This window comes from Tasmannia lanceolata, unplaced genomic scaffold, assembly GCF_043159265.1.
Source record: "Tasmannia lanceolata isolate RefF3 unplaced genomic scaffold, GAP_Taslan_0.1 ptg000006l, whole genome shotgun sequence".
Taxonomy (NCBI): domain Eukaryota; kingdom Viridiplantae; phylum Streptophyta; class Magnoliopsida; order Canellales; family Winteraceae; genus Tasmannia; species Tasmannia lanceolata.
This window is the reverse complement of record NW_027518683.1, coordinates 26,138,407-26,162,807: the sequence shown is the minus strand read 5'-3', so window position 1 is coordinate 26,162,807 and position 24,401 is coordinate 26,138,407. Positions and strand designations below refer to the sequence as shown.

The following is a 24,401-nucleotide window of genomic DNA, read 5'->3' as shown; positions in this document are numbered from 1 at the left end:
TTTTAAGGCCCTCACATAGATAGGGTGTCCACAAAAAATCAGATCCATAGGATCATCCTAACCATTCGAACTGTGGAGGCAAAAAATGGACTAATTTGTGAAGGTTTAAAGACATCCATTTTACCTCCACAAATCGTAGGGTTGGGATGATCCTATGGATCTAATTTTTTGTAGACATCCTATCTATGTAAGGGCCTTTAAAATGGATGGCTTGGATCACCCAAACAATGTGGGCCCCCACTGTATTTTAAGCTAGTGTGTAGAGAACTCTTTACACATATGTGTAGGAACCGTTTTCTCATATATATATATATATATATATATATATATATATATATATATATATATATATATAGGGAAAGGTGTGCGTACTCGGTCGAGTAGATAAGCTTATCTACTCGGTCGTGTTAAAAACAGTGGGGGCCCACATTTTTGGGGTGATCCAAACCATTCATTTGAAAGGCCCTTACCTAGATAGGGTGTCCACCAAAAATCAGCCCCATAGGATCATCCTAACCCATCCAACAGTGGAGGGAAAAATGGGCAGATTTGTGGACAAGCTGTGTTTGTCCATTTTTTCCCATTTTTCCCTCCACTGTTGCATGGGTTAGGATGATCCTATGGGGCTGATTTTTGGTGGACACCTTATCTAGGTAAGGGCCTTTCAAATGAATGGTTTGGATCACCTCAAAAATGTGGGCCCCACTGTTTTTAACCCGACCGAGTAGATAAGCTTATCTACTCGACCGAGTACGCACACATTTCCCATATATATATATATATATATATATATATATATATATATATATATATATATATAGAGGAAAAAGAGTATACGCTTGAAGCTCATTTGAGAAGGTGCGCTTGAAGAGAGAGATGTGCTCCCATTGGCTGCTTTAGTGGGCCCACTGGGAGAAGACGAAGATGAGGGAACGGCGTTACGGAGGGTGCGTCTTGGACGTACCCTCGAAAAAACGAAAATTGTAAACCCAAAAAACCAAACCGTACTCTCTTCTCTCCCTCTCTCTCGTATGCTCTGAAAAACCCAAGAAAAAAAAAAACCCAAGCATCCACATCATCTTCTCCCATTGGCAGAAAAATCGCATACTCTTCTCTCACTCTCTCTCTCTCTCTCTCTCTGCAAGAAGCAAGAAAAAAATACCCTCGTACCTATTTGAAGCACCGACGACATCATCTTCTCAACGGCAGAAAAATCGAACCAGGTTAGTGCTTCCTTCTTCATCTCTCTATTCCTTTTTTTTTCTTTTTTTTAGCAGCCCTTTTTCATATTATTTTCGACGAGACAAATCTTGTTGGGTTTTCTCGTTTTCTTCAAATAGGGTTTTCAGCAGACCTATTTTCATCTTGTTAAATTATTATTTTTTGGGTAAAATAGGGCTGCTGAAAACCCTAAGCCTTTGATTTGGGTGAAATAGGGCTGGGGCATCTTGTTAAATTTGCAGAAAAGAAAAATCGCATACTCTTTTTCAGTTTTTAAATTTGAAAAACCGACGACATCATCTTCTCCCATTGGCAGAAAAATCGCATACTCTTCTCTCTCTCTCTCGGTCTGCAAGAAGCAAGAAAAAAAACCCTCGTACCTATTTGAAGCACCGACGAAATTCCATCTTTTAATTCCCCTGTAAGCCTTATTAAACTCATCTTTCTTGATTTCTACTTAGTTGTATTAAGTAGCCTACATGCCATGCTATTTGTCGCGTCTTTCTTAAGGGGCCCCTTAAATGTTGCTGCTGAGTTCCACCTATGTTCACCTACACTACTTCTTCCTTGTTTAGTTGTTTAAATTTGAACCAGGGCATTTGAGTGCTTAAGAAAAATTATTGTACATAAGAGTAGAACAACTTCACTAACTATTGCTTCTTCTGATAGTGTTTTGCATTGTAAAAAGTAATGAAAGTTTTAAACTATATCACAGTTCTTAGTCATGCACACATTCAAAATTTGCGAATCAATGAACCAAATAATAGTGATCCAAGCCTACAAAACAATGTTTTCTAGGTATCTTGTGGATTTTGAGCTGTTAACCAAAGTCCAATTGAACTGAAGCATAAACTTGACACTTGTGAACTACCTTTATTCATGAAAAAACTTTGAATGTTAATAGGAATGACAGACATAGTTGTCCTGTAGACTGTCCTCTAATCATCGTGTCATGGATAATGTACTTGCTCAAATATAATGGAACAAGTACCTTAGTTTAATTATCAGATTTTCTCTATCTTTCAACATATAATCAGTCAAATTCTATGTGTGAATATGTTGTCAGTCCAAGAAAAAGTTTACATATTCAGGAAAGTTACATACTTTTTGGGTATATGCATTTCATGACATTTGATCTTCAACCTGGAAGCTGGAAGAAGTATGCTAGTTAGTTGTCCATTAGAAATTTGTTTTCAGATTTTCAGAATTTAAGTTACTTGTTACAGGGGAAACTCTTGTCTAGTTCGACTGATGGCTTGATTTTGTTTTGGTAAAACATATTGCAGTACAACACAACTTAGGCCAATTATACCTGAGATAAACTTCCTGTGTTACATCTGGAGATAACAAAAGACACAACTCTTTTGGTAATGGTTCAGTCCAGTCAATCTTGGATTCTTCCATAGCACCTTTATTTGTGACTTAGTTGCAATAGAATTTCTTCATGGTAGATGTCTATGATGGGATGGTTCCATCTGAAAACCCTAAGCCTTTGATTTCGGTGAAATAGGGCTGGGGCGAAATAGGGTTGAAATAGGGTTTGATTTTGGTGAAATAGGGCTGCTGAAATAGGGTTTTCATGAGAAAAATCTTGTTTGGGTTCCATCTTTTTCATCAAATTGGGTTTTCAGCAGCCATATTTCATCTTCTTTTTCCCCATACTCTGTTTATGTAGACTTTTTATGGATTTAGTAGTGTTGATTATTTGGTTATTTTTATTTGCATTTCTGCAGGTTAATGGCAAAAAACAAGTTCTATGTGGTTTTTAAGGGAAGGCAGGTAGGAGTATATGACAGTTGGCAATACTGTCATGTTCAAGTTAACGGGTTTAGTGGAGCGTGCTTCCGTTCGTATGGGAGTAGGGAGGAGGCAGAAGCTGAACTTACTGCGTTTTTACATGGCATTAGTGGGCTCAACAAAGATAGGAAAGAAGAGACCAACATTCCTGGGGATTCCCAAGGCTCAACAAGTTCTTCTGTGACGAGTTCCTCTTCCAGTTAGGTTTTATTGTGGTATTTGTTACTGTGCTTTCCATTTTATTTCTTAACATGTATAAATTCTAATGTTGGAAATGACATGCAGGGCCACACATGTGAATATTTTGAATATGCTGACCTTGATTTCGGCGGTACTGAGTCACCCACTTACCCAAGGATTCACAATCGACGAGAAGGCAATGGCGAAAATAAAATGATCAAAGACCGCGTAACAGCACTCGAGCATAAGAATACCATGCGAAAGAATGAATTTAACATATGTTTAAATTGTCTGTAATTATGGGGTTTATGTTTGTATTTATGGGGTTTATGTTTGCGTTTTTCGTGTCTTTCTACCTTGAGGTGAGTAGTAGTAGTATCCTACCTTTAGGTCATGATCCCATATGTTTGTATTTTTAAATTTATATATGTCATGATCCCACATGTGTAATATAACTTGTTACATTCTTTTTGCCTTCATTAATTTTATATATGTCATGATCCCATAGTCCGTGCTAATGCTATGTGACTTGTTGGTCCTGTTTATCATCCTTTTGGCCTACACTTGGTGTTTGCTGAGTTTCCACAGCCGGTGTTTTGGCTTCAATATTCACGATGAAAGAGTTGGATGCTGGGAACCACCTACAAATGAAAAGGAATAGCATGGTGACAGAAAGGGTGGACCGAGGAGTTTGGCATAGATTGAGATCATGGGCCATGTCTATGTTTTACTCTAATTTTGTAGTACCCTATTAAACCCTTAATTTACATCCATTTTACAGTCTGTCGTAGAAAATAATACCAAAGTCATTGAATCAATGAAGCCATGACACTGGCTCGTCAGATGTGCTTGAAGCTTTTTCAACATAGACCCTCTTTCAACATAAATTTTATAGATATCCAACATTGGCTCGTCAGATGGGCATCCAACTTAGACCCTCTTTCAACATAAATTTTATAGATATCCTTACTACCAGTCTGATACCAGGCACCACACCAGGGCTTGAAGCTTTTTTTTTTTTTTTGAACATTTTATAGATATTCCATTAGAGATTCCATGTATCCTACATTCCTACCCAATGTTTTAATAATGAGACTTCTGTCTTCATTCACACTCTTAAAGGTTGTCAATATCCAAACAGAGAAGTGGTTAACAGAGTGAGAAGTGCCATTACAAAAAAAGGGAGTGCTGATATATTAGGATAGAATGTATTGCTTGGACCACTGATTGCTTCTTTATATCAAGCAACAACTGACGAACGAGCCACCACTGATTGCTTCTTTATATTTCAAGTCACCAGGTTTCCAACAACAAACATACAGGAGCCATATGGTGATTTTTTATCATTTGGTGTACCCTTTACATCCATGTGTCCCTAATTTCAATGCAATAACGTTTCTCCCAGATCCCTTCAATAAAAACAAAAGCACAAACCAGAGCAAACAAAAACAGAAATTCAGAATGCAGTTTAATCGACCAGCACCCCCCTCATACATCTTGGCAATGATGGGGTTGCAAATGCTCTCAAGCTCCTTCATCTTGTCAACAAACTCATCAACCTCGGCCAACTGGTTGGCATCCAGCCACTGTATTGCCTGTTCTATGGGGTCCTCAATCTTCTTCTTGTTAGAAGCACTCAGCTTAGAACTGATCGATCTCATCCTTGCTCAACCTACCCTTGTCGTTAGTAATGGTGATCTTGTTTTTCTGTCCAGTGGTCTTATCCTCGGCAGAGACATTCAAGATAACATTTGCGTCAATATCGAAGCATACTGTGATCTGGGTTGAACCATTTGCATTTAAAGCTACAAATAATTTAAATCAGATAGCAAGAAAAAATGTAACCTCTAACTTGACAGACCAGGGTCACACATTGCAAGGGCGTATAGAAGCAACAGAACCATGGAATAAAGATAATAAAGATGTCATTGATGTAACTGGATACTAAACCCACTATAAGTACAGAACCATGGAATAAAGATAATAAAGATCATATATTTCATGGAATATAAAATCTTTATTATGAAATCACCTTGTTACAAAATCAAAACTATAACAAAGATACAATAAGAACCTACAAAACAAGCACAAGATATCATGCTAAGTTCAAAAAAAAGTCTCCCTTCACAAATGACCACTAATTCTTTGCAACCACTAGTCTGCAACCTGATACATGAATCCATTAATCCTGGAACGGCAGAGGCAAAAAAAAATAAAAAAATTAGCAGTTATGAAAGAGAACTATCCCGATTATAATTGATAGTAATTTGAAGAATCATAACACCTACCTCAAATGTGATGCCTCTCCACCTTTACTTTCTCCATTGAAATGCTCATTTTCACCTGAAATATAAAGGCAATTGTTTTAAACTTACTTATGATGGCTCAAAAGAAGGTGAAGAACAATTTATGTACTTAATATCAAAGTAAATGAGAGCATAAACCTGGCAATGCTTTCAACATTTTGGTCCCCCTCAGCTTCCTCTCCCTTATCATCCTTTTTCGTCTCATTTCCAGCCACCTATTAGCAAGCACAATAATAGATATTTAACAAATAAGAAACAAAATGCGGAGCATAATAAAATGACAAGAGTAATAACCATATTTTGTTTCACCTTAGCCCTCTTTTGACAGCTTGTTCTGTAATGTCCATATTCCCCACATTTTTTGCACTGACGTTGCTGTTTTTGTGCTTGAGTGGCCTCTATGCCAGATATATGACGTGTTGCACGCTTCGGCCTGCCCTTCGTCTTTACAACTTCGGGGTCGCGAATTGTAAACCCAAGTATTTGACTGCAATCAATGTTTGGCTGAGGTATTTGACTGGGACCAATGTTTGACTGCACTTGGCTACCAACTGTTACCAAGTCATTCTGCGGAGAGACAATCTCATTTTCCTTCTTTTCAACTTCTACAGCAAGCTCCGTACAAAAATCAGCCATCTTCTTGAAGAGAATCTCGTCATTACCAACCTTTTCAATTAGTTGCTGCCATGTTGACATTAGACACCACCTCTTCAGTCCATTCACGCCACTAGTATCTCCTTGGGTTACAGATGTTGTGCCCCCAGCTCGATACCTTGCATCAATTGACCATCTCTGTAATAAATAGCTTTTGGGGATACTAGGTACTTGCTTTCTATCCATAACGTGAAGGATATGTCTGCATAATATTCCTTCCCTCTCAAATTTAGCACATTGACATGTCGCAGTTACATCGTTAGAACTGTCAAACAGAACCTTGAAGTATTTCTTCTTGTCATCTGTCCTATTTCCTACACTGTATTCCACAACATTACCGTTCTTTGCCAACTTGTCTTTCCATAAGGCAAAATTACCCATCATCTCATCTTGGAATATGGTGAACATCTTCTTCATATAGAATTCTCCAGCCTTTCGTTCCAATGGGCTAGTTGTGTTCAATTTGGCAATTGTATTTTTAGACTTAAAATCTTCTTCGGATTCAGCTTTACGCCGCTCAACCAGTGCCTTATCGTATTGACCCAAGAATTCAACTAAGGAGGTGTTCTGGTTAACATAACCATCAAAGAAGGAATTTATGCTTTCACTCCGTTGACTAGATGTCATTCCTGCTGTGAATGTGTCTCTCCAATAGGCGGGGACCCAATGCTCACGGAGATCCCACATTTTTCCTAACCAATGACTTTCATCAATATCATATTTATCAACCAAAGTTTTCCATTCTGTCTCAGAATCCTCTATTTCTCTCCTAAAAAACCAATGATTGTAATCCTTGTAGAAATCACTGTCGGCATCTCTCATGTCTGCAACATGCTCAAGGAGATGCTTCTTTATGTGCCACGAACAAAACCGATGTCTGGTCTGTGGAAACACTTTCCTAATTGCATTTCTCATAGCTCCGTCCATATCAGTTATTATAGCACCTGGAGCTTTACCAAACATACAAGTGAGCCACTGCTCAAATAACCAGGTGAAAGTCTCCTCTGTCTCGTCGGCAAGAAGTGCACATCCAAATAGAGTCGACTGCCTGTGATGGTTAACTCCAGTGAACGGTGCAAACGGCATTTTAAACCTGTTCGTTTTATAAGTGACATCAAATATGATCACATCACTAAAGGTAAGGTATGCTTCTCTTGCCCTTGAATCGGCCCAGAACATCGAACGCAAAGTCCCATTCGCGTCTAACTCCAACTCGAAATAGAAGTTCGGGTCTTCAGACTTTCTCTTTTGGAAATGGTTTGCCACTGATACCGCTTCTTTACCCATATTGTTCTCCCTAAGTGCTCTCAAATGGGCAATAACTTGATTTGTTGAGACCACGGGAGCATTGGAAGTAGAGTTAATGTCGTTTTTTATCTGAGCAGGCTTGAAATTGCTTCCGCCGAGCTGTTCAATCAAATTCTTACAACTTTTGTTTTTACGGAACAGACTATGTGAATGATGCATTTGCCTTTTAAGTGGGGAAGTAAGCTCATGAGAATGGATGTCGTCGAAAGTTGTAATTTTCCACTGATTATCTCTCAACTTGATGATCGTCTTCGCTTTACAATTCATTCTGGTAAGGCGACGCTCCCTCAACTCCTTAACATCATCTCTCTTCTCCTTAACCCTTTTCTGTCCCTCTTTGTCACATACAAACTGTCTCGATATGACCTCCTTCGTTATATTTGACTTCATTGTACTAGATATTCGTACTCCAAAACCAGTAGCGTACGCATAATTATTGTACAACTCATATGCAGCTTCCCAAGTTTCAAAAACTTGATCCACAAACGGCTTATTCATAACACTTTTCTCACCGGCAACCTCGTTGGGACTAGTAACTTCGTCAGTACAACCCTCATCTCCGTCTTTCCCATCATTAGCCTCCGATACTAGCTCAGCATCATTGAGATTCACCCCATCATTAACCTCAACTATAGTCCCATCCCACCCTAAATTATCATCACAAAGATTAATCCCATCGCCAAACTCAATTAAACTATTTGCATCTACTTCATCAATAGATGGATCCATTTTTTAACCTAAAAAATACAACATAGACATGGCCCATCAGCATAATTAGAAATGGTTAAATGTACAGCTAAGAAAATCAGAGACAGGAATAGATGATAAAGATAATCACGTTTTTTTTTTCACATTGGCAAGAATAGAAGCTAAAAACACTTAGTACATGCTCACAAAAATATTGTTGTAGGAATTTGCTAACTCACAAAAATATTTCACAAATTATTTTTTTATGACTAACCCAGCCTAAATAGATAAATAAGGAAAAAAAATAACTCAGTACATGCTCACAAAAAGTAACAAGAAATCCTTCGTTTAAACAAGATAGAGCCTAACTCTTTTTAACCCAAAAAGTAACAAGAAATCCTTCCTTTAAACAAAGCTGTTGGAAAAATCAAATGAAATAAGGCTGTTGGGAAAAAAGTAAAAAAGAGAACCCCAATTTCATCCACAAAAGAACTAGAAGATGAAACCCAAACGGATGGCCTCTGAAAATAAAAACAGATCAAATGTCTCTTTTTTTTCTGATGTAAAGCCTATTTCACCCAAAAAATATTTAACAAGATGAAATGTGGCTGCTGAAAACCCAATTTGATGAAAAAGATGGAACCCAAACAAGATTTTTCTCATGAAAACCCTATTTCAGCAGCACTATTTCACCAAAATCAAACCCTATTTCAACCCTATTTCGCCCCAGCCCTATTTCACCGAAATCAAAGGCTTAGGGTTTTCAGCAGCCCTATTTTACCCAAAAAAAAATTAATTAACAAGATGAAAATAGGTCTGCTGAAAACCCTATTTGAAGAAAAAGAGAAAACCCAACATGATTTGTCTCGTCTAAACCCTGTTTGACGAAAATAATATGAAAAAGGGCTGCTAAAAAAAAGAAAAAAAAGGAATAGAGAGATGAAGAAGGAAGCACTAACCTGGTGCGAGGGTTTTTTTTTCTTGCTTCTTGCAGACCGAGAGAGAGAGAGAAGAGTATGCGATTTTTCTGCCAATGGGAGAAGATGATGTCGTCGGTTTTTCAAATTTAAAAACTGAAAAAGAGTATGTGATTTTTCTTTTCTTCAAATTTAACAAGATGCCCCAGCCCTATTTCACCCAAATCAAAGGCTTAGGATTTTCAGCAGCCCTATTTTACCCAAAAAATAATAATTTAACAAGATGAAAATAGGTCTGCTGAAAACCCTATTTGAAGAAAACGAGAAAACCCAACAAGATTTGTCTCGTCGAAAATAATATGAAAAAGGGCTGCTAAAAAAAAGAAAAAAAAAGGAATAGAGAGATGAAGAAGGAAGCACTAACCTGGTTCGATTTTTCTGCCGTTGAGAAGATGATGTCGTCGGTGCTTCAAATAGGTACGAGGGTATTTTTTTCTTGCTTCTTGCAGACAGAGAGAGAGAGAGTGAGAGAAGAGTATGCGATTTTTCTGCCAATGGGAGAAGATGATGTGGATGCTTGGGTTTTCTGCCGTGGATGCTTGGGTTTTTTTTTTTCTTGGGTTTTTCAGAGCATACGAGAGAGAGAGAGAGAGAGAGAGAGAGAGAGAGAGAGAGGGAGAGAAGAGAGTACGGTTTGGTTTTTTGGGTTTACAATTTTCGTTTTTTCGAAGGTACGTCCAAGACGCACCCTCCGTAACGCCGTTCCCTCATCTTCGTCTTCTCCCAGTGGGCCCACTAAAGCAGCCAATGGGAGCACATCTCTCTCTTCAAGCGCACCTTCTCAAATGAGCTTCAAGCGTATACTCTTTTTCCTCATATATATATATATATATATATATATAGTGGGCAGTGGCATTATCAAAATAAGGGGTGTCGGATATCACCCTCCTTATAAAAGATAACGAGTACCCTCTCTATTTCTCCCTCTCTCTATCTCTCTCTCTCTGGGCATGGCCACGCTAATAAATCTCCCTCCGTTTCCATACCATCCATCATTTCCCGCCAGAATCAACGGCCGAAATCTATCCAAATTCCGTTGCTCTATTGCCGGAAAATCAACGGTCTCTCCGTCAAAATCCACCTCCGGCGAGATTCCGACCTCATACTCCGTCAATTGCGTCCTAGTCGGTGCCGGAATCAGTGGCCTGAGCATCGCCCATGCCCTCGCAACGAAGCACGGAGATCTCGCCGGAGATCTAATCGTGACGGAGGCGAGAGATCGGGTCGGAGGGAACATCACGACCGTTGAAAGAGATGGGTACTTGTGGGAAGAAGGTCCCAACAGTTTTCAACCGTCCGATCCGATGCTCTCATTAGCGGTATCAAGTAGTTAGTTCTTTTGTTATTATTCTTTTTCTTCTTGAAATTGAGCTTGATATTGAAATTAATTCGCAATTTAGATAGGAAAATGATATTGGCACTACCATGTTTTTATAATTGCACTAACTCTTCTTGTCTTTTATTATTTCAATTGTTGTCAGATGTTATTACACTTCCCAAAAAGCTGTCATAAGCCAATTATAAAAGAAAAGACGAGTTGAGTTCGCAATTATCAAAATTAACTAGTGGTATGTGGTTGTTAGGGCTTTTGTTATGAGCTTGATGTCGAAATTAATTCGCAATTTAGATAGCCAAATGATATCGGCACTACCATTTTTTTAATAATTGCACTAACTCATCTCGTCTCTTATTATTTAATTTGTTGTCAAATGTTATTTCACTTCCCAAAAAGCTGTCATCAGCCAATTAAAAAAGAAAAGACAAGTTGAGTTCGTGCAATTATTAAAACACTGTAGTGCCAATATCATTAGCTGGGATTTTGTTATTCTGTTTTTCTAGGGTTTGAATCTTGAAATTGAGCTTGATATCGAAATTAATTCGCAATTTACATCTTGTATTTGATTGTGATATCTGAATGTCAGCTGAGAATGTTAAAATTGAGCTTGGTATTGAAATTATTTTGGAATTCACGTAGCCTTAATGTCCACTTTGCAAGTAAGATCAAAGCAAATAAACTTATCTACAAATAACGACCCATTTTAATGGAATCCAAAGAGTTCTATATATTGCCTTTGATTGTGATATTAAAATGTAGTTGAGAATGTTAGATCTTGTGTTCTTTTGAATAAATTGCATCCATAATCTAATATTTGGAATGTTGAAGCATCTTGGATGGGGATTGATTTTGTAATTGAGGAGGATTATGACAATCTCAATCTGATTACTGAGAATTTGGTACTACTTGATTTATGCATCTTTCTTGAAGATGCTCTATGTTCTATACACCTCGGAGCTACCATAATCTGTTGCATACCCAAGAAAGACACATGTAATTGAGGTCTCCCCATATATGCAAGGGTTCTATTTGGAACACAGACCTTGCTGTAATCATCATGCTACTAAAACACGACAAGTTGTGATGGAAATTGACAAACATGATAAGTTGGGATGGAAATTGACTGAGTCAACTAGGATCGACGGAAAATTGAGTTCAATGGTCGAATGACTCAGTCAGTGAAGGAAAAAATATGCAGGTAATCACAACAAGAGTCAGATTCGTAACCTTTTGATCTGAAGTAGATGCACTATTTGTAGCCCATTTTATCAGAGCCATGCATCATGGATCAATTTGCAGCCGTAAGTTGCAGTTTCATGCATTTATGGGCGTATAAAATGGTCCATAAAGTTCCATGGTCTTATTTGTAGAAAGCAGATAGTTCTTCTACTGCTTAGGTGCTTGGAATTCAGAGAAAATTTCTGGTTTGGCTGAGGGTATGAGAATGCCTCTAATTGCCCAACTCTCAGAATTTGCAACAGTAAGTTGGAATTTCATGCATTTATGGGCATATGAAATGTCCCATAAAGTGCCATTGTCTTATTGGTGGAAAGCAGATGGTTCATGTACTGCTTAGGTGCTTGGAATTCAGAGAAATATTCTGGTTTGGCCAATGGTATGAGAACGCCTCTAATTGCCCAACTCAACAATTGAGAGCAGCCTGTCTCGGAAAGGTGTATATGAAGCGAGACTTAGTATTTTAGAGGAAAATTGCTTTAAATAAAATCTGCTTTAAACTTTAAGTTCAAATGAACCTTGAGATGAATTACTACCGAACTTGGTCGTTTTCTAAAGGGAAAGTACATAGAGTGTCTATGCACTATATTATATGGTTTATTTTTCCGTTACTGTTATAATAAACCTTCACTTTCGTTTCTCTAAACTTTGAAGTCTCTTTTTATCTGATATTTTTCATTCATTGCCTGGCATATGCTTGTTTTGTCGATTATTTCTTATCATATTTTCATTGAGTGTTCAATCTTCACTTACTATATGGAAAGAACAAATTTTCCGGTCAAAGGAGCTACTATATAAAGTGTTCTTTTTCTCTTGATTCATACTTCTAATGAATGTGTACATTAATTTTTATGGGCATTGCAGGTAGATAGTGGTTTGAAGGATGATCTTGTATTGGGTGATCCTAATGCTCCACGTTTTGTACTGTGGGGTGGAAAATTGAGGCCAGTGCCTTCAAAGCCAACCGATTTGCCTTTCTTTGACTTGATGAGCTTTCCCGGGAAGATCAGAGCTGGATTTGGTGCTATTGGCATTCGTCCTCCTCCACCAGTTTGTCCTCATGATTCTTCTCTGTGAACACATTAGAATTTGGTTGCACATGGTCTTGCATTTTCATGCAGTCATACATAATATAGTTGATTCGTGTAAATCTTTATTTACTTGTGCATCAGATAGTATACATTCTCAAATACTTTCCTCATATATTAGCATTTGACAAAGGTTACAGGGTCATGAGGAATCAGTTGAAGACTTTGTACGTCGTAATCTTGGTGATGAGGTTTTTGAGCGATTGATAGAGCCGTTCTGTTCAGGTGTTCAGGTGCATAACTTACTGTGTCAATTCGATTTTTGTTCAAGAGCTTCTTGTTGCATTTTAGTTTCTAATCTCTGCTGATATATGTCTTTGTAATGGATCTAAAAGTTCATTATATGAATACTATCAAATAGCATTCCCAAACATTGCAATAAACAATATAGCACATGCTTCACGATGAGTTGTTGTCCATCTTGGATGTACTGTTCAACTTCAATGTCGATAAGTGTGATTGACATGGGTTATCTTGTAGATACTTCCCACAAAACCATGGTTTCAAAACTTCCCTGTGTCACCATGGACTCCCCCGAGTCAACTCTCTTCTACTTTGGCCGCGTTCTGGTCTTAGTCTGCTTTTTGCCCTACAAAGTCAATCAAAACCCCTATGATTCTGTCAAGTTATGACTGCATCAATGAAGTATTCAGCCGCTTCAACTGAGTACTCGACCGTGTTGTGCCGAGTCGACTAGAATTTGCTTTGGCCGCGTTTTGACCCGAATCCGTGTTTTGAAACACTGCACAAAACCAATAGGCCGTCCTTCTTTATTGGAGAAAAAGGTAATGAATGTGACACTTGCCTATTTGATGACTAAACCTTTTCCATAGAACTTTTTCAAGACACTGAAGCTTGGCTTTAATCAACCCCCAATTATCTTGGTAAATATCCATGATAAAAGCATTTGGACCGTAGCCTTGTCGAGCAAATGACTTTCTAATTTCCCTTTCCTCAAAAACACTCTCTAACCAGTTGCTAGCTTTCTCAAGATGTGAAGTAAGGAAACAAAACCTTCAAGCAAAGGCCGCCACTGAATATTGTTAGACTCATGTAGTAACATATTATAGTATCTTTCTCCCAATCTTATCGTCAAGTAGACATCTATTTAACTATGTGGAATTTAATGTGATCTGGGTGTCTTCTTGCTATTGCGATTCTGTGTAAGAATGTTATGTTATTGTAGTCACATTTTAGCTACGAAGCCTTGGATCTTTCCACCCACCGACCTCTTCCCATCTAGCGACTTCAAATTCTTTTTTAAGCTCAAATCACCTCAAAGACACCTCTTGGGTGAGGTTACTAGTTTCTTCCACCTTATCAAACTGCCGTATTTCACTTATAATAGTAGCTTTGTATGGTCAATGAAGTCACACAAAGTCAATTTCTACCACTTGATCTATATCTTAAGCTCATTTAGTTTCCTAGAGAATTTGGACACTTCCCATCTAGCCTCCACGATCTTGACCCGCCTCTTATCTTCTTTTTTGAAGCTTGGACTTCCAATGACTAATTTTTAAAGCAAAAAGGGGCAGGCCTATGCTAATAGCATCCATCTCTTAAAGAATCAGAGTGTGATCCGATAGAGGTCTATGGAGACTGACCCCATGAAAATGATCCGTCCAATTATTAGAGACGAGAAATCTATCCGTCATCACCAGAACCTCTCTATTATTGGCCCAAGGGTACAGTGCTAACCCCATGGGAAGATCCACCTAGCCTTTCTTATTGATGAATTCACAATATTTATCATGCTTACTATATTCTAATGCTTCCATTATTCTCATGGGTAAGCCGTATCATATTCAAGTTTCCATCAATACACCATGGCTCATTCCAACAGTTTCTTGAGTTTTGACTTCATCCGGCTCTATTCACAAATTCCTGCAAGTTTTGCAATCCATCGGCCCATAAAGTGCAGCAAGGACACACCTAAAATTACCTTATCGAAGAGTAAATTAACTGATAACGAAAGCACTGTGTACTGGATATATTTGTTCATAATCTAAGTCCCACACCATGATACCTCTACCCATACCCCTTGCTGGTGAAAAAATCACAACTCCTCATGCCCTACTCTTCATTATGATATCTGTTACACATCCAGCTTGGATTCTTAAATGGGGAACTTATCAGCCTTTGCATAACGATTTGTCTAATAGCCTTTTTTTTTCGACCGCCCAAGGCCCATCATCTTCCATGTGACAAGCTTCATGGATAAAACTCTAATTAGACACCTCTCCCAGTCTCCCCTGTGGTTAAGTGAAGAAGGTAGATTCCTTAGTTCTCTTTGCTGTCCCTTCTGATTGCTACAGGACAGCAACTCGCCCCCCACCCAAAACTTCCTCTTTGCTATCCTATAAAACAACAACAGCCTCTTCTCCTTCCCAATAAAGTATACTCTTTAAGGTTTCCCCCAAATCCAGCTCATCTCTGGAGACTTTACCACTGAACCCCAACCCTGACTCCCTCTCTGGTGAAGATTCTGAATTGGAGAACAAACCTTTTGCTTGAACAGCTCCGCCCCATTTGTTTTTTTCCCATGCAATCATTTTTTTTTCACCCACCTTCCTCATCCATAGGAATTTACTTGAAGCGCATAACATTCAAACATCTTGCAGGATTTCATGATCCAGATGCATAATGTATAGCCATCTCCAATTTACCCACAATTGCTATTGCCCTCCTCCGCTAAACTGCACCAGTCTGACCACTTCCCCCAAGTCAGGCGAAGAGCCATAGGAGTCCTCTTGAGATTCTTCTCCTCTGCCTCAAAACATCCTGAAATACATCCCCCCCAGTAAAAAATGAGCATCTTCTTCGGCATCCTTATATTTGCAACACGGTGATTCCCCAATGAAAACTTTCTTTCTTTATCACTTGATTCTTCCCCATCCTTGGCCCCTCCTACATACCTCTTCCTTTCTAGGGAGGAATTCAGGAATCAGGATGCTAGTCTTCTCATATGCTGCGTTTTCTTTGCACTGTTCATCTGAAGACATCTTACTGTGTGAATGCTCAAGTATATCTTACTGTGTAAATGTCCAAGTATAATATCCAAGGCTCCAATTCTTCTAGTCGAGACTGTTGTAGTAGAGCATAGTATAGAACATTATGATTGGGATTGCTTTTCTTAGATGGGTTGCTCTAATCTCATTCTAACGGAAAGTAGCTTTGGGTGCAGGTGTTTATGCAGGTGATCCCACGAAGCTGAGCATGAAAGCGGCATTTGGCAAAGTTTGGAATCTAGAGAAGACGGGTGGTAGTATCATTGGTGGCACTTTCAAAGCAATTCAAGAGAGGAACAAAAATCCAAAACCACCTCGAGATCCGTAATAAAGCTGATATACTGAGCCTCATTTTCCTTGTAGCTTGCTTCAGTTGGTCATAGCATGCTCCAATAGATTGAATTCAGTTAAAATGCAGGCGTTTGCCCAAACCAAAGGGTCAGACTGTTGGATCATTTCGGAAAGGGCTTGCTATGCTGCCTAATGCAATTTCCGCTAGGTATATTTGATCATAGTGTGTTTATTTTTTTCAATAATCCTTTTTTTTTTCTTCTGATGATGCTATTCCAAAGCACTATTAGTCTTATAATCCATAGCATATTTTATGGAATATCAGAAAGGGACAGATGTCCGGGGTAGCTGGGTTATGTATTTTTATTTAGAGCTGGCCCAGCATTTTATGTGCAAATACTATGTCCTCACTATAATTGTTGAGAAATATTCTATGAAGAAAGCACTAACAAGGGTTTTGCATGTTCATATCAATACTTCTGATGTTGAATCTTCTGTTGATAAATTAACACTTCCTCCAAAAAATTTGATGGTCCTAACTAAGTTTTCCTTAGCTTTCAGGTTGGGTAGCAAAGTCAAACTCTCTTGGAAACTATCAAGCATCAAAAAGTGGGACAGCAGAGGATATATTTTGACATATGATACACCAGAAGGGTTGATCTCTGTCCAGACCAAAAGTGTTGTCATGACTGTTCCATCCTATGTTGCAAGTAGTTTGTTTCATCCTCTTTCTGTATGTTCCATTCCTGAACCCTTGTAGATCATAATTTGGTATTTTTGCATTGTTTGTGTTCATATTCCACTCCATTGTTGATTGCACATGCAGTGTCTCATGATTATCTTGCCTTCTCCACTCCATTAGTGTCCATTTCTCATTATTCATATTTTATTTCTATTCTTGATGGAAATGGAATGCTCGTTTTTATTTTTATTTTTTTATGTTTGTAATTTCTTTATTGGCAGAATGTGGCCTCTGATGCCCTCTCAAAGTTCTACTATCCACCAGTTGCAGCAGTTACTGTTTCATACCCAAAGGAAGCAATTCGGAAGGAATGCTTGATAGATGGTGAACTTAAGGGATTTGGCCAGTTACATCCACGCAGTCAAGGAGTAGAGACTTTGGGTATTCTTTCCTATGAGCTTCTTCCCCTTGCTTGCATATGCTTCAACATGAATTTTGTTTCCATAGATGTCATCTGATCCGCATCTTTGTCATTATCGTCCTCTCATATTGCATATCACTAGCATATCTCTCGAGTCTCTCTTATCCTTTTGTTAGCAGTACTATTTTTCTTTCTGGTGTGTACGCTGCTTTGGCTGGACCCCGACCTTTATCTTTAAATAATGTTCCATTTTCCATGCAGTCGCTGATTTTTCCCATTCATGTGCGGGAAATTACAAGGAAGATTATCACATGAATTAAGCCTAGCTGTGGGTTTAGAAAGAAAATCATGCAGTATTTTCTTCTCACCAAGTGTGAGAAGTCTTCCATCACTTAAATCTTGTTCACAAGAGTGAATCCTTGCATCCAAGGACATGGTGTTTCTTTTTTGTTGATTGAATCACAAGCGGAGAGTAAGTTTTGAATCTTATGTGTTCGATCTCCTCGTCAATGGAAATCTGAATGGCTTGGCGAGTAGCTTGGTCTTCAGTGACATTAGTAGACTCTTTCTTTGGTTTGATGGAGAAGGCAAAGACTTGGTCTTGATTTTTATCTGAAAAATCATATAGTTGCGTCAAAGATCTTTGTTCAGATTTTTTTTTTCCATCAATTGTTTGGTTGTTTGGATGTCTAATACAATTGAGAATATAAATTTCTTTTTTTGGCTGGTTTCTTTCCCTTCAGAGGATAGAAGTTTGACTTGGATGTCCATGATGAGATTTGAGATGAAGTTACAGAGGATACACCTTCATTCACCTCTAATTCTTACTTTTACCAACCTAACCTGGGTCGAGCATTTCTTGAATGACCTGTTAACTGCAAAAACTGTACCTAGGAGTATGGTTGCTGCTAAAAGATTTTTGTAACATAATGAGGTTGATACTTGACCTGAATTCCTTCCTTGGGTTACATCTTGAAACAATGTAGATGGTTTGTGCTGCTGGTTTGTGCTGCTACTAATTTTAGTAACTGCTTTTATCTTTTGGAGCTGTGGAATCGTTAGTATATCTCAGTGCAATGAAATTGCTGTCCAGGAACATTATACACTTCATCTCTCTTTCCTAACCGAGCACCACCGGGTAGGGTGCTCCTTTTGAACTACATTGGAGGGGCTATGAATGCAGGAATTGTTTCCAAGGTATGCAACTCATATTGCAGTTTATTATTCGGGAGAGCATAGGCAAATGCATGATAGGAATCTGTTACTTTTAATAGACAAAGATTAGATTGATGTTGCTCTTAAACATTAACGAGGTTTGGTGATGGAAATGCTATTTGCATATGCATGAACTGGAAGATATGATTGCATCAGGCATTGAAATCAATCCTAACTTTTTTTTCAAACAAATTTCAGTAGGTCTGAATATTCAGTTCCTATTTAAATAACTCAGGTTCTAATGTTATATTACACGGATGCTTCATTTTGAAACTACACGTTCATATCAGATCTTGTATCACATAATAGTATAGTTATGATACTTTTGGATAGTCTCATGCGTAGTTGTTAATTCTGTTTCTTTACGGATGAAACTTCCGAAATATTCTATTCCAGGATATTCCGGAACAACCTACCAAACGAAACATTGAGGTCGGAATTCCAGGAAATTGCATAAATTTCAACTGGAAAGTGTTATTCCCGAAATTACTTTATGAACACCTTGTTCCATCCAGAACCGATAAAAACAGCGTACTTAACAGTTGATTTTTTTTTGGTGAATCTTTTGACCTTCTTTCGTACTTTTTGTATGCTTGTTGACTGGTCTATAAGAGATTTATCCCATATCAAATGAGTCCGTCCAAAATTCCCTCTTTTGGTTAGATTTGGGTTTTTTTGTTTTCCAAACCAAAACCCTTAAACAGAGGTAACTAACAACCATTTTTTGTCATTTTTTCGTGTTTGATCTCTAAGTTTGGTTCTACAACACAATTTTGGTCAAAATATATTCTACTTTTTTTCAATATCTTTTTTCAATTTAAATTTTCTTTCCAAAATTTGTAGAGAGTTCTACTCTAGGAGAAAAAACAAAACGGCCACTGTAACAAAATTAACATCTAAGCTTCCACGAATGCATGTTCTCCCTTAAGTTGTAATATGCACCAGTCTACTTTGGTAAAGAAACCACCAATTTTTCATGATAAATCCTTTTGCCAATATCCATTCACCCAGACAACAAATGCCAATATTTCTAACAGAAACACTGACACACACATAGGAAATTATCTCCACAGTCCCTGGTTTTGATAGTGGCATTCCTCACTTTATTAAACCCTTTTTACCGGCTGTTGATATCTCCAGGGGAGTTTTAATAGCCTTTAGTGTAAAATGAAGTGAGCGTAAAACAAAGGAGTGCAGACCATAGTTATCAGGGTGGGAAACGAATTCCAGAAACGAAACGTAAAACGGAAACGGGAAACGCATGAAAAAAAATATAGGGGAAACTAGAAAAAAGAAACAATAGAAAATCATACGAGAAACGTCTTAGGAAATGATGTGTTTTTTTCAAAATGATTTTCCTAAGTTCCACACATGTTTCCTACACATTTCATATGCACTTTCTACGAGTGTTGCATACGTTTATCACGCATTTACACATTATTTACATAAGTTTTCCATATGTTTCCCACGTGTTTCATAAACATTTCTCCAATTTTGTATCATATTTTGGAAACGTTTCCGAAACGTGTTTCCCTCATTTCAGGGGCAACGAGTTTCCCAACCACGAGAAACGCATTTTAGGGGAAACGGGTTTCCCACCCACCCACCCACCCAAGGAGTTTCCGGCAACTATGGTGCAGACATAATTTCTCTAATAGACTGGCACATCCATTTCTCTGCATCTTGAATATTGGGTTTTGCCTAATCATACACCCAAAACTCATGCATATCTTTGGATCTCGAATATTGTTTTGCCTAATCATATCACTTGTATTGTGCCTTACATGTAGCCCTGTTAACAAAGCTTGATTTAGTTTCCAGATACATGTGGAATAATCACTTGATTGCTGTATGTTCTAACTTTTAACCTTATTATGATTGCAGAATGAGAGCAACCTTGTGGAGACAGTAGACCGTGACCTCCGAAAAATGCTTATAAATCCAAATGCCAAGGACCCCTCTTGTTCTCGCTGTGAGATTATGGCCGCAAGCCATACCGCAGTTCTTGATTGGTCATCTCGATCTTCTTGAAGCCGCGAAAGCTGCCCTCAGAGATGGCGGATTTGAAGGGATATTTCTTCGAGGCAATTATGTGTCTGGCGTAGCCTTGGGCCGTTGCATCGAGGGAGCGTATGAGAGTGCTGTGGAGGTATCTAATTACATGGCAAAGTGTATGTACAAGTAAGTTGGAAAAAGAAAATTTTGGTTTGATGTATTAGGTTTCTATTATTAAATTAAATGCAGTTAATCTTCATGTGCCAATTGATTTTGGGTGATTGTTTTAAGTTGCTATTTCAATTCCTTTTTGGTTAAAATGTACCCATAGGATGGTGTATTGATTTTGCTTTGCGAATATTTTACTGAGTTTTTCTTCAGTGGCAAAAATTTTCTTTATTTTTTGGACAAAATGAGAGTACTTTTCAATCTTCTGGCTTGATCCAATGCACAATTTAATATTTTTTTACCGGCCATGCCCAATATATTGTATATATTATGCGTACAAGTTTTATGACGTTAACTTTTCTAAATGATACACGTGCACAATAATTTTGTTAATGAAATGCTGTCATACACAGATTTTTAATACCAGAAAATATCGGCTGATAGTATATGTATAATGTATATAGTTGGGTCTCTAATAATTAATATTGTCAGCTGCGGCATTTTATATAAGGTATTAGAAAGTATTAATTATCAAATATGTATTCTCCAACTCTCTCCCACATAGCACTTCCTTCTTCCAACTTTTTGCCCTTATCCTCCCGACGTTTCTAGTGCACCGGTTTTTATACTTGTTTGTTAGCCGAAAAGAAATATCGGCGACATCTTTGTTGTCACCGCCAGATGGGAGTCTCCCTGCCTGCATTTGCTATAGATGTTGCTGTCATTGCCACTCCAAAATACATGGCTGTTATAACCACAACAATGACTTAAGAATGTTTTCTATAACATCATCTACTCTGAACAATATTAATGTTCACCACTAAGGTCAATAGTCAAGCCTTATAGCTCCTCGTTCGGTACAACAAAAAAACCCTCAAGAGCACGCTTTCCTAAATCTGAAACTGGTTTAGCGAATGGGACAGCCACCAGCCCCTTAGCAGTCATAGATACACTAGAGGTGGCTGTCCCAAGTAAAAAAACAGGCGAGGATATATCACTTCCCTTCCCGATTATAAATTTAAGAAGAATTAATTATTAGGGAGAAATTATATGGTGACCAGGTGTACTGGCGTATCAGGCTATCCACCCTTGATATTTGATCCAACGATCAAGAGGATAAAAACCAAGGATTCTCTTTATCCTTGGATCAAATATCAATAGTGGCTGCCCTTATACCAGTATATATGCCTGGACACCATATAAAAATCCAATTATTAGAGACTAACAACACTTAAAACTTGTCTTAGTGTCAAATCCACATAGATTTTGGGCACCAATCAAATCTCATTCTGGATGGCATGAAACTAGGGTTGCAATTTGGGTCTGGTTGGGTTGAGCTTTTGCTAAAAAGATGATTTGGAATCAACCCAAAATTGACCCAATTTTATAGTAAAGGCTCAACATGAATTCCCAAAAATCGACCCGAGTTGCACCTGTAATTCAAACCATGTCCTTTTATTCAGGGGAAAATCAAATTCCAAATTTCATTTTCCACCTATGCTCTCTATGCAAAAATATTATAATTTTTGTGTTTTAGAGGACTAGTTTTGTTACTATGAAAATCTCTTCGTTTGCACAAGGGTAAGGTTTCTCATAAACTTCTCACATTAATGCTTCTGAGAAAATGATTCCCATTATTTGTTTAGGTTGGTTATTTTTAGCTTGTTTAAGGGGATGAATTTTGTTAGCTTAAATTTAGTCAAAACACCCCCACGGTCCCACCTAGGGGTGTCAACAGATCCACTTCAAGATCCACCTACGTCTGATTCACGATTTGTTTGGATCTCTTATCGGTCTGATCCTTTTTAGAGTGCTTTTTTATCCTACTTTCCATGTCCATGTCACAATCCAGGTCGAATCGGACCTTATTGTACAAAGTTAGAACTTAGGTTAGGAGAGGGAAGTAACCCTAGAGAGTGAAGAGAATAATCATCAAAGCAGAAGCGGGAAAATGTAGTGTATTTTGTCGTTTTGAGTAAGGTTGTTTGATGATTCATACCCCTACCAAACTAGTTGATTATGTAATTCACAAGCATTGAGCATTTAGATCTCTTATCCTTAGGGTTTGTCGGGCATATGTGTTGAGCCTTTGGTTCTCTCCCTATCGCATGTTCCGAGTTAGGGATGGTTTTGTGCTTTTATTGTATCATCTTCCTCTTTATCTGATAAATCGGTAGGGGTCTCCGTTAAACCCCAGCTTACCCATAAAAAAAAAAGGTTGTTTGATGTTATGAAAATACCTCACATGAACATGCATAAATTAATGAATGGGAGATGATAAATTCGCTCCCCTATAGGATTATTCGCACCCTGTAACACTTTTTGACGTCAAAAAGCGTCGAAAAGGAGGGTGACGTGAATAGACATTAATGCTTTTTGACGTCAATTCACCTTAAAGGGTGCGAAAAATCCTACAGGGGGTGAATTTATCATCTCCCTTACTGAAAATGTGAAGGGTATTTTTATACATTGGCCTTCACCAACCGGATCTTGGCCCTCCATCAGATTTTGTGGCTATGTCTGGGTCACAATCCAAAATGATTTAAGGCCTTACGATATAGATCCAATGGACACAGTTTGGATTATCCAAAACTTTGCCTATTAGCGGTCGGATTCTTTGAATCCAGGGGACCTTATACGTCCATTTACACCCTGCCCCCACTCTTTTGTAGGAAATAGGAAGTTGTCCATAAAGCAAGGCAGGAAATACGATCATGCCTCTTGAAGCCCATTATGTGAACAAAGGTTCCATGGGAAAATCAAATGTAAAGGCAACTTTGACTGAAGAAAATCAAAGCCCAAGGGAAGGATTAGACATGATGGAGAAGGAATGGAGCATAGAGGCTGTAAATAGAAGAAGAGGGGAGGGATTTCCTAAGTGGCTTTATTGGGCTTGCAGAGGAAAACCCATGTATGGGTAAATGGGGGCAAGTGTAATGAGATGCTGGTGTGGTGGTCCATTGAGGCGCTTCAAACGAGGTCGCTCTCAACTTTCATCTCACCCAACTCTCCCATGTCTTCTTGTTCGGTATCAACTTTGAACTTTGAGCACAATATATATGCTTGAGTTGCACACAAAGTGCAAGTTATCGAAGTCATTGGAGAAAGAGAAAGATGGCTAAGGGAAGCAACATAGGGGGCACCACCAAACCCTTTCCTTTTTCTTCTTTTCTTTTCCCCCTTGTTACAAGCCAATCTTACCCATTGGCTTTTCTTTGGGACCAAGTTAGCTCCCCTCTCTTTCATTGAGAGAGAGAATTTGTTAGTAGTTTGGGGTTGCTTTTTCCCCTTGTGACCAGGATTGACTTGATTGCATGTCTCCTATGTCTGCTCTTTTGAGAGGCTATCTTTGATTAGTTTAAAACCTCAACACTCCCATCAAATCCAAAGTGCCTTTCACTTTTCTAACTCCAAAGTTTCAAACCACATGCCCCCATCTTGTCTCCTCTCCTCTCCAAATTTTTAAAAAAATATCACACACTCTTGTAACCTAGACAAAACCCTTTCTTTCTACCAAGTCCCTACACTTCTTGAAATTATCCAAATGCACTTATCATCTCCTCATTCCCTATTCTTTCTTTCTTTCTTCTCTTACATTGGTATAAAATCACCTTAAAATACCTTCCCTACATCTACCCTCTCATATCCATGAATACATTCCGATGCATGCCATTTTGTATAATACTTGTGGGGCCTAATTCTGAATACCAATGGCATTTGGTTTGATTTTAAAAGACCCTGGAACCCTAGGTATCCAATGTTCAATGGCTAGCTACTCAAGAACTACTATATCTTAACAATTAATTAGCCTCACAATATCCATAAGAGCAC

The 24,401-nt window shown here is 38.3% G+C and overlaps 2 protein-coding genes and 1 pseudogene across 3 annotated transcripts; 1 reads left to right on the top strand and 2 right to left on the bottom strand.

Annotated features, from left to right (window-relative positions):
* Nucleotides 1-5,485: 5,485 nt before the first annotated feature.
* LOC143880161 (uncharacterized) lies at nt 5,486-6,379 on the bottom strand. Its single transcript, XM_077382944.1, has 3 exons — nt 5,814-6,379; nt 5,643-5,719; nt 5,486-5,541 (listed from the first exon to the last, which is right to left on the bottom strand). Exons 1-3 carry the CDS (start codon nt 6,342-6,344, stop codon nt 5,538-5,540), a joined length of 612 nt encoding a protein of 203 aa, XP_077239059.1. The 5' UTR covers nt 6,345-6,379; the 3' UTR covers nt 5,486-5,537.
* Nucleotides 6,380-6,409: 30 nt separating this feature from the next.
* Nucleotides 6,410-9,691, bottom strand: LOC143878874 (protein FAR1-RELATED SEQUENCE 5-like). The gene is made up of 4 exons (XM_077381086.1): nt 9,495-9,691; nt 9,113-9,180; nt 6,536-8,203; nt 6,410-6,423 (listed from the first exon to the last, which is right to left on the bottom strand). Exons 3-4 carry the CDS (start codon nt 8,193-8,195, stop codon nt 6,410-6,412), a joined length of 1,674 nt encoding a protein of 557 aa, XP_077237201.1. The 5' UTR covers nt 8,196-8,203; nt 9,113-9,180; nt 9,495-9,691.
* A 351-nt stretch (nt 9,692-10,042) lies between these two features.
* On the top strand, nt 10,043-20,669 carry LOC143880158 (protoporphyrinogen oxidase 1, chloroplastic-like; annotated as a pseudogene). The gene is made up of 9 exons (XR_013251512.1): nt 10,043-10,449; nt 12,567-12,752; nt 12,931-13,015; nt 15,975-16,122; nt 16,217-16,297; nt 16,651-16,822; nt 17,053-17,212; nt 18,286-18,389; nt 20,292-20,669. The product of XR_013251512.1 is annotated as a protoporphyrinogen oxidase 1, chloroplastic-like (transcript).
* The last annotated feature ends 3,732 nt before the right edge of the window (nt 20,670-24,401 follow it).

Excerpts from the sequence above, each read along its gene's own strand:
- LOC143878874 (XM_077381086.1), bottom strand. The coding sequence starts at position 8,195 with ATGGATCCATCTATTGATGAAGTAGATGCAAATAGTTTAATTGAGTTT.
- LOC143880161 (XM_077382944.1), bottom strand. The coding sequence starts at position 6,344 with ATGGATAGAAAGCAAGTACCTAGTATCCCCAAAAGCTATTTATTACAG. Across the intron at positions 5,720-5,813 it reads GCTGTCAAAAGAGGGCTAAG|GTGGCTGGAAATGAGACGAA; the intron begins GTGAAACAAAAT and ends GCTTGCTAATAG.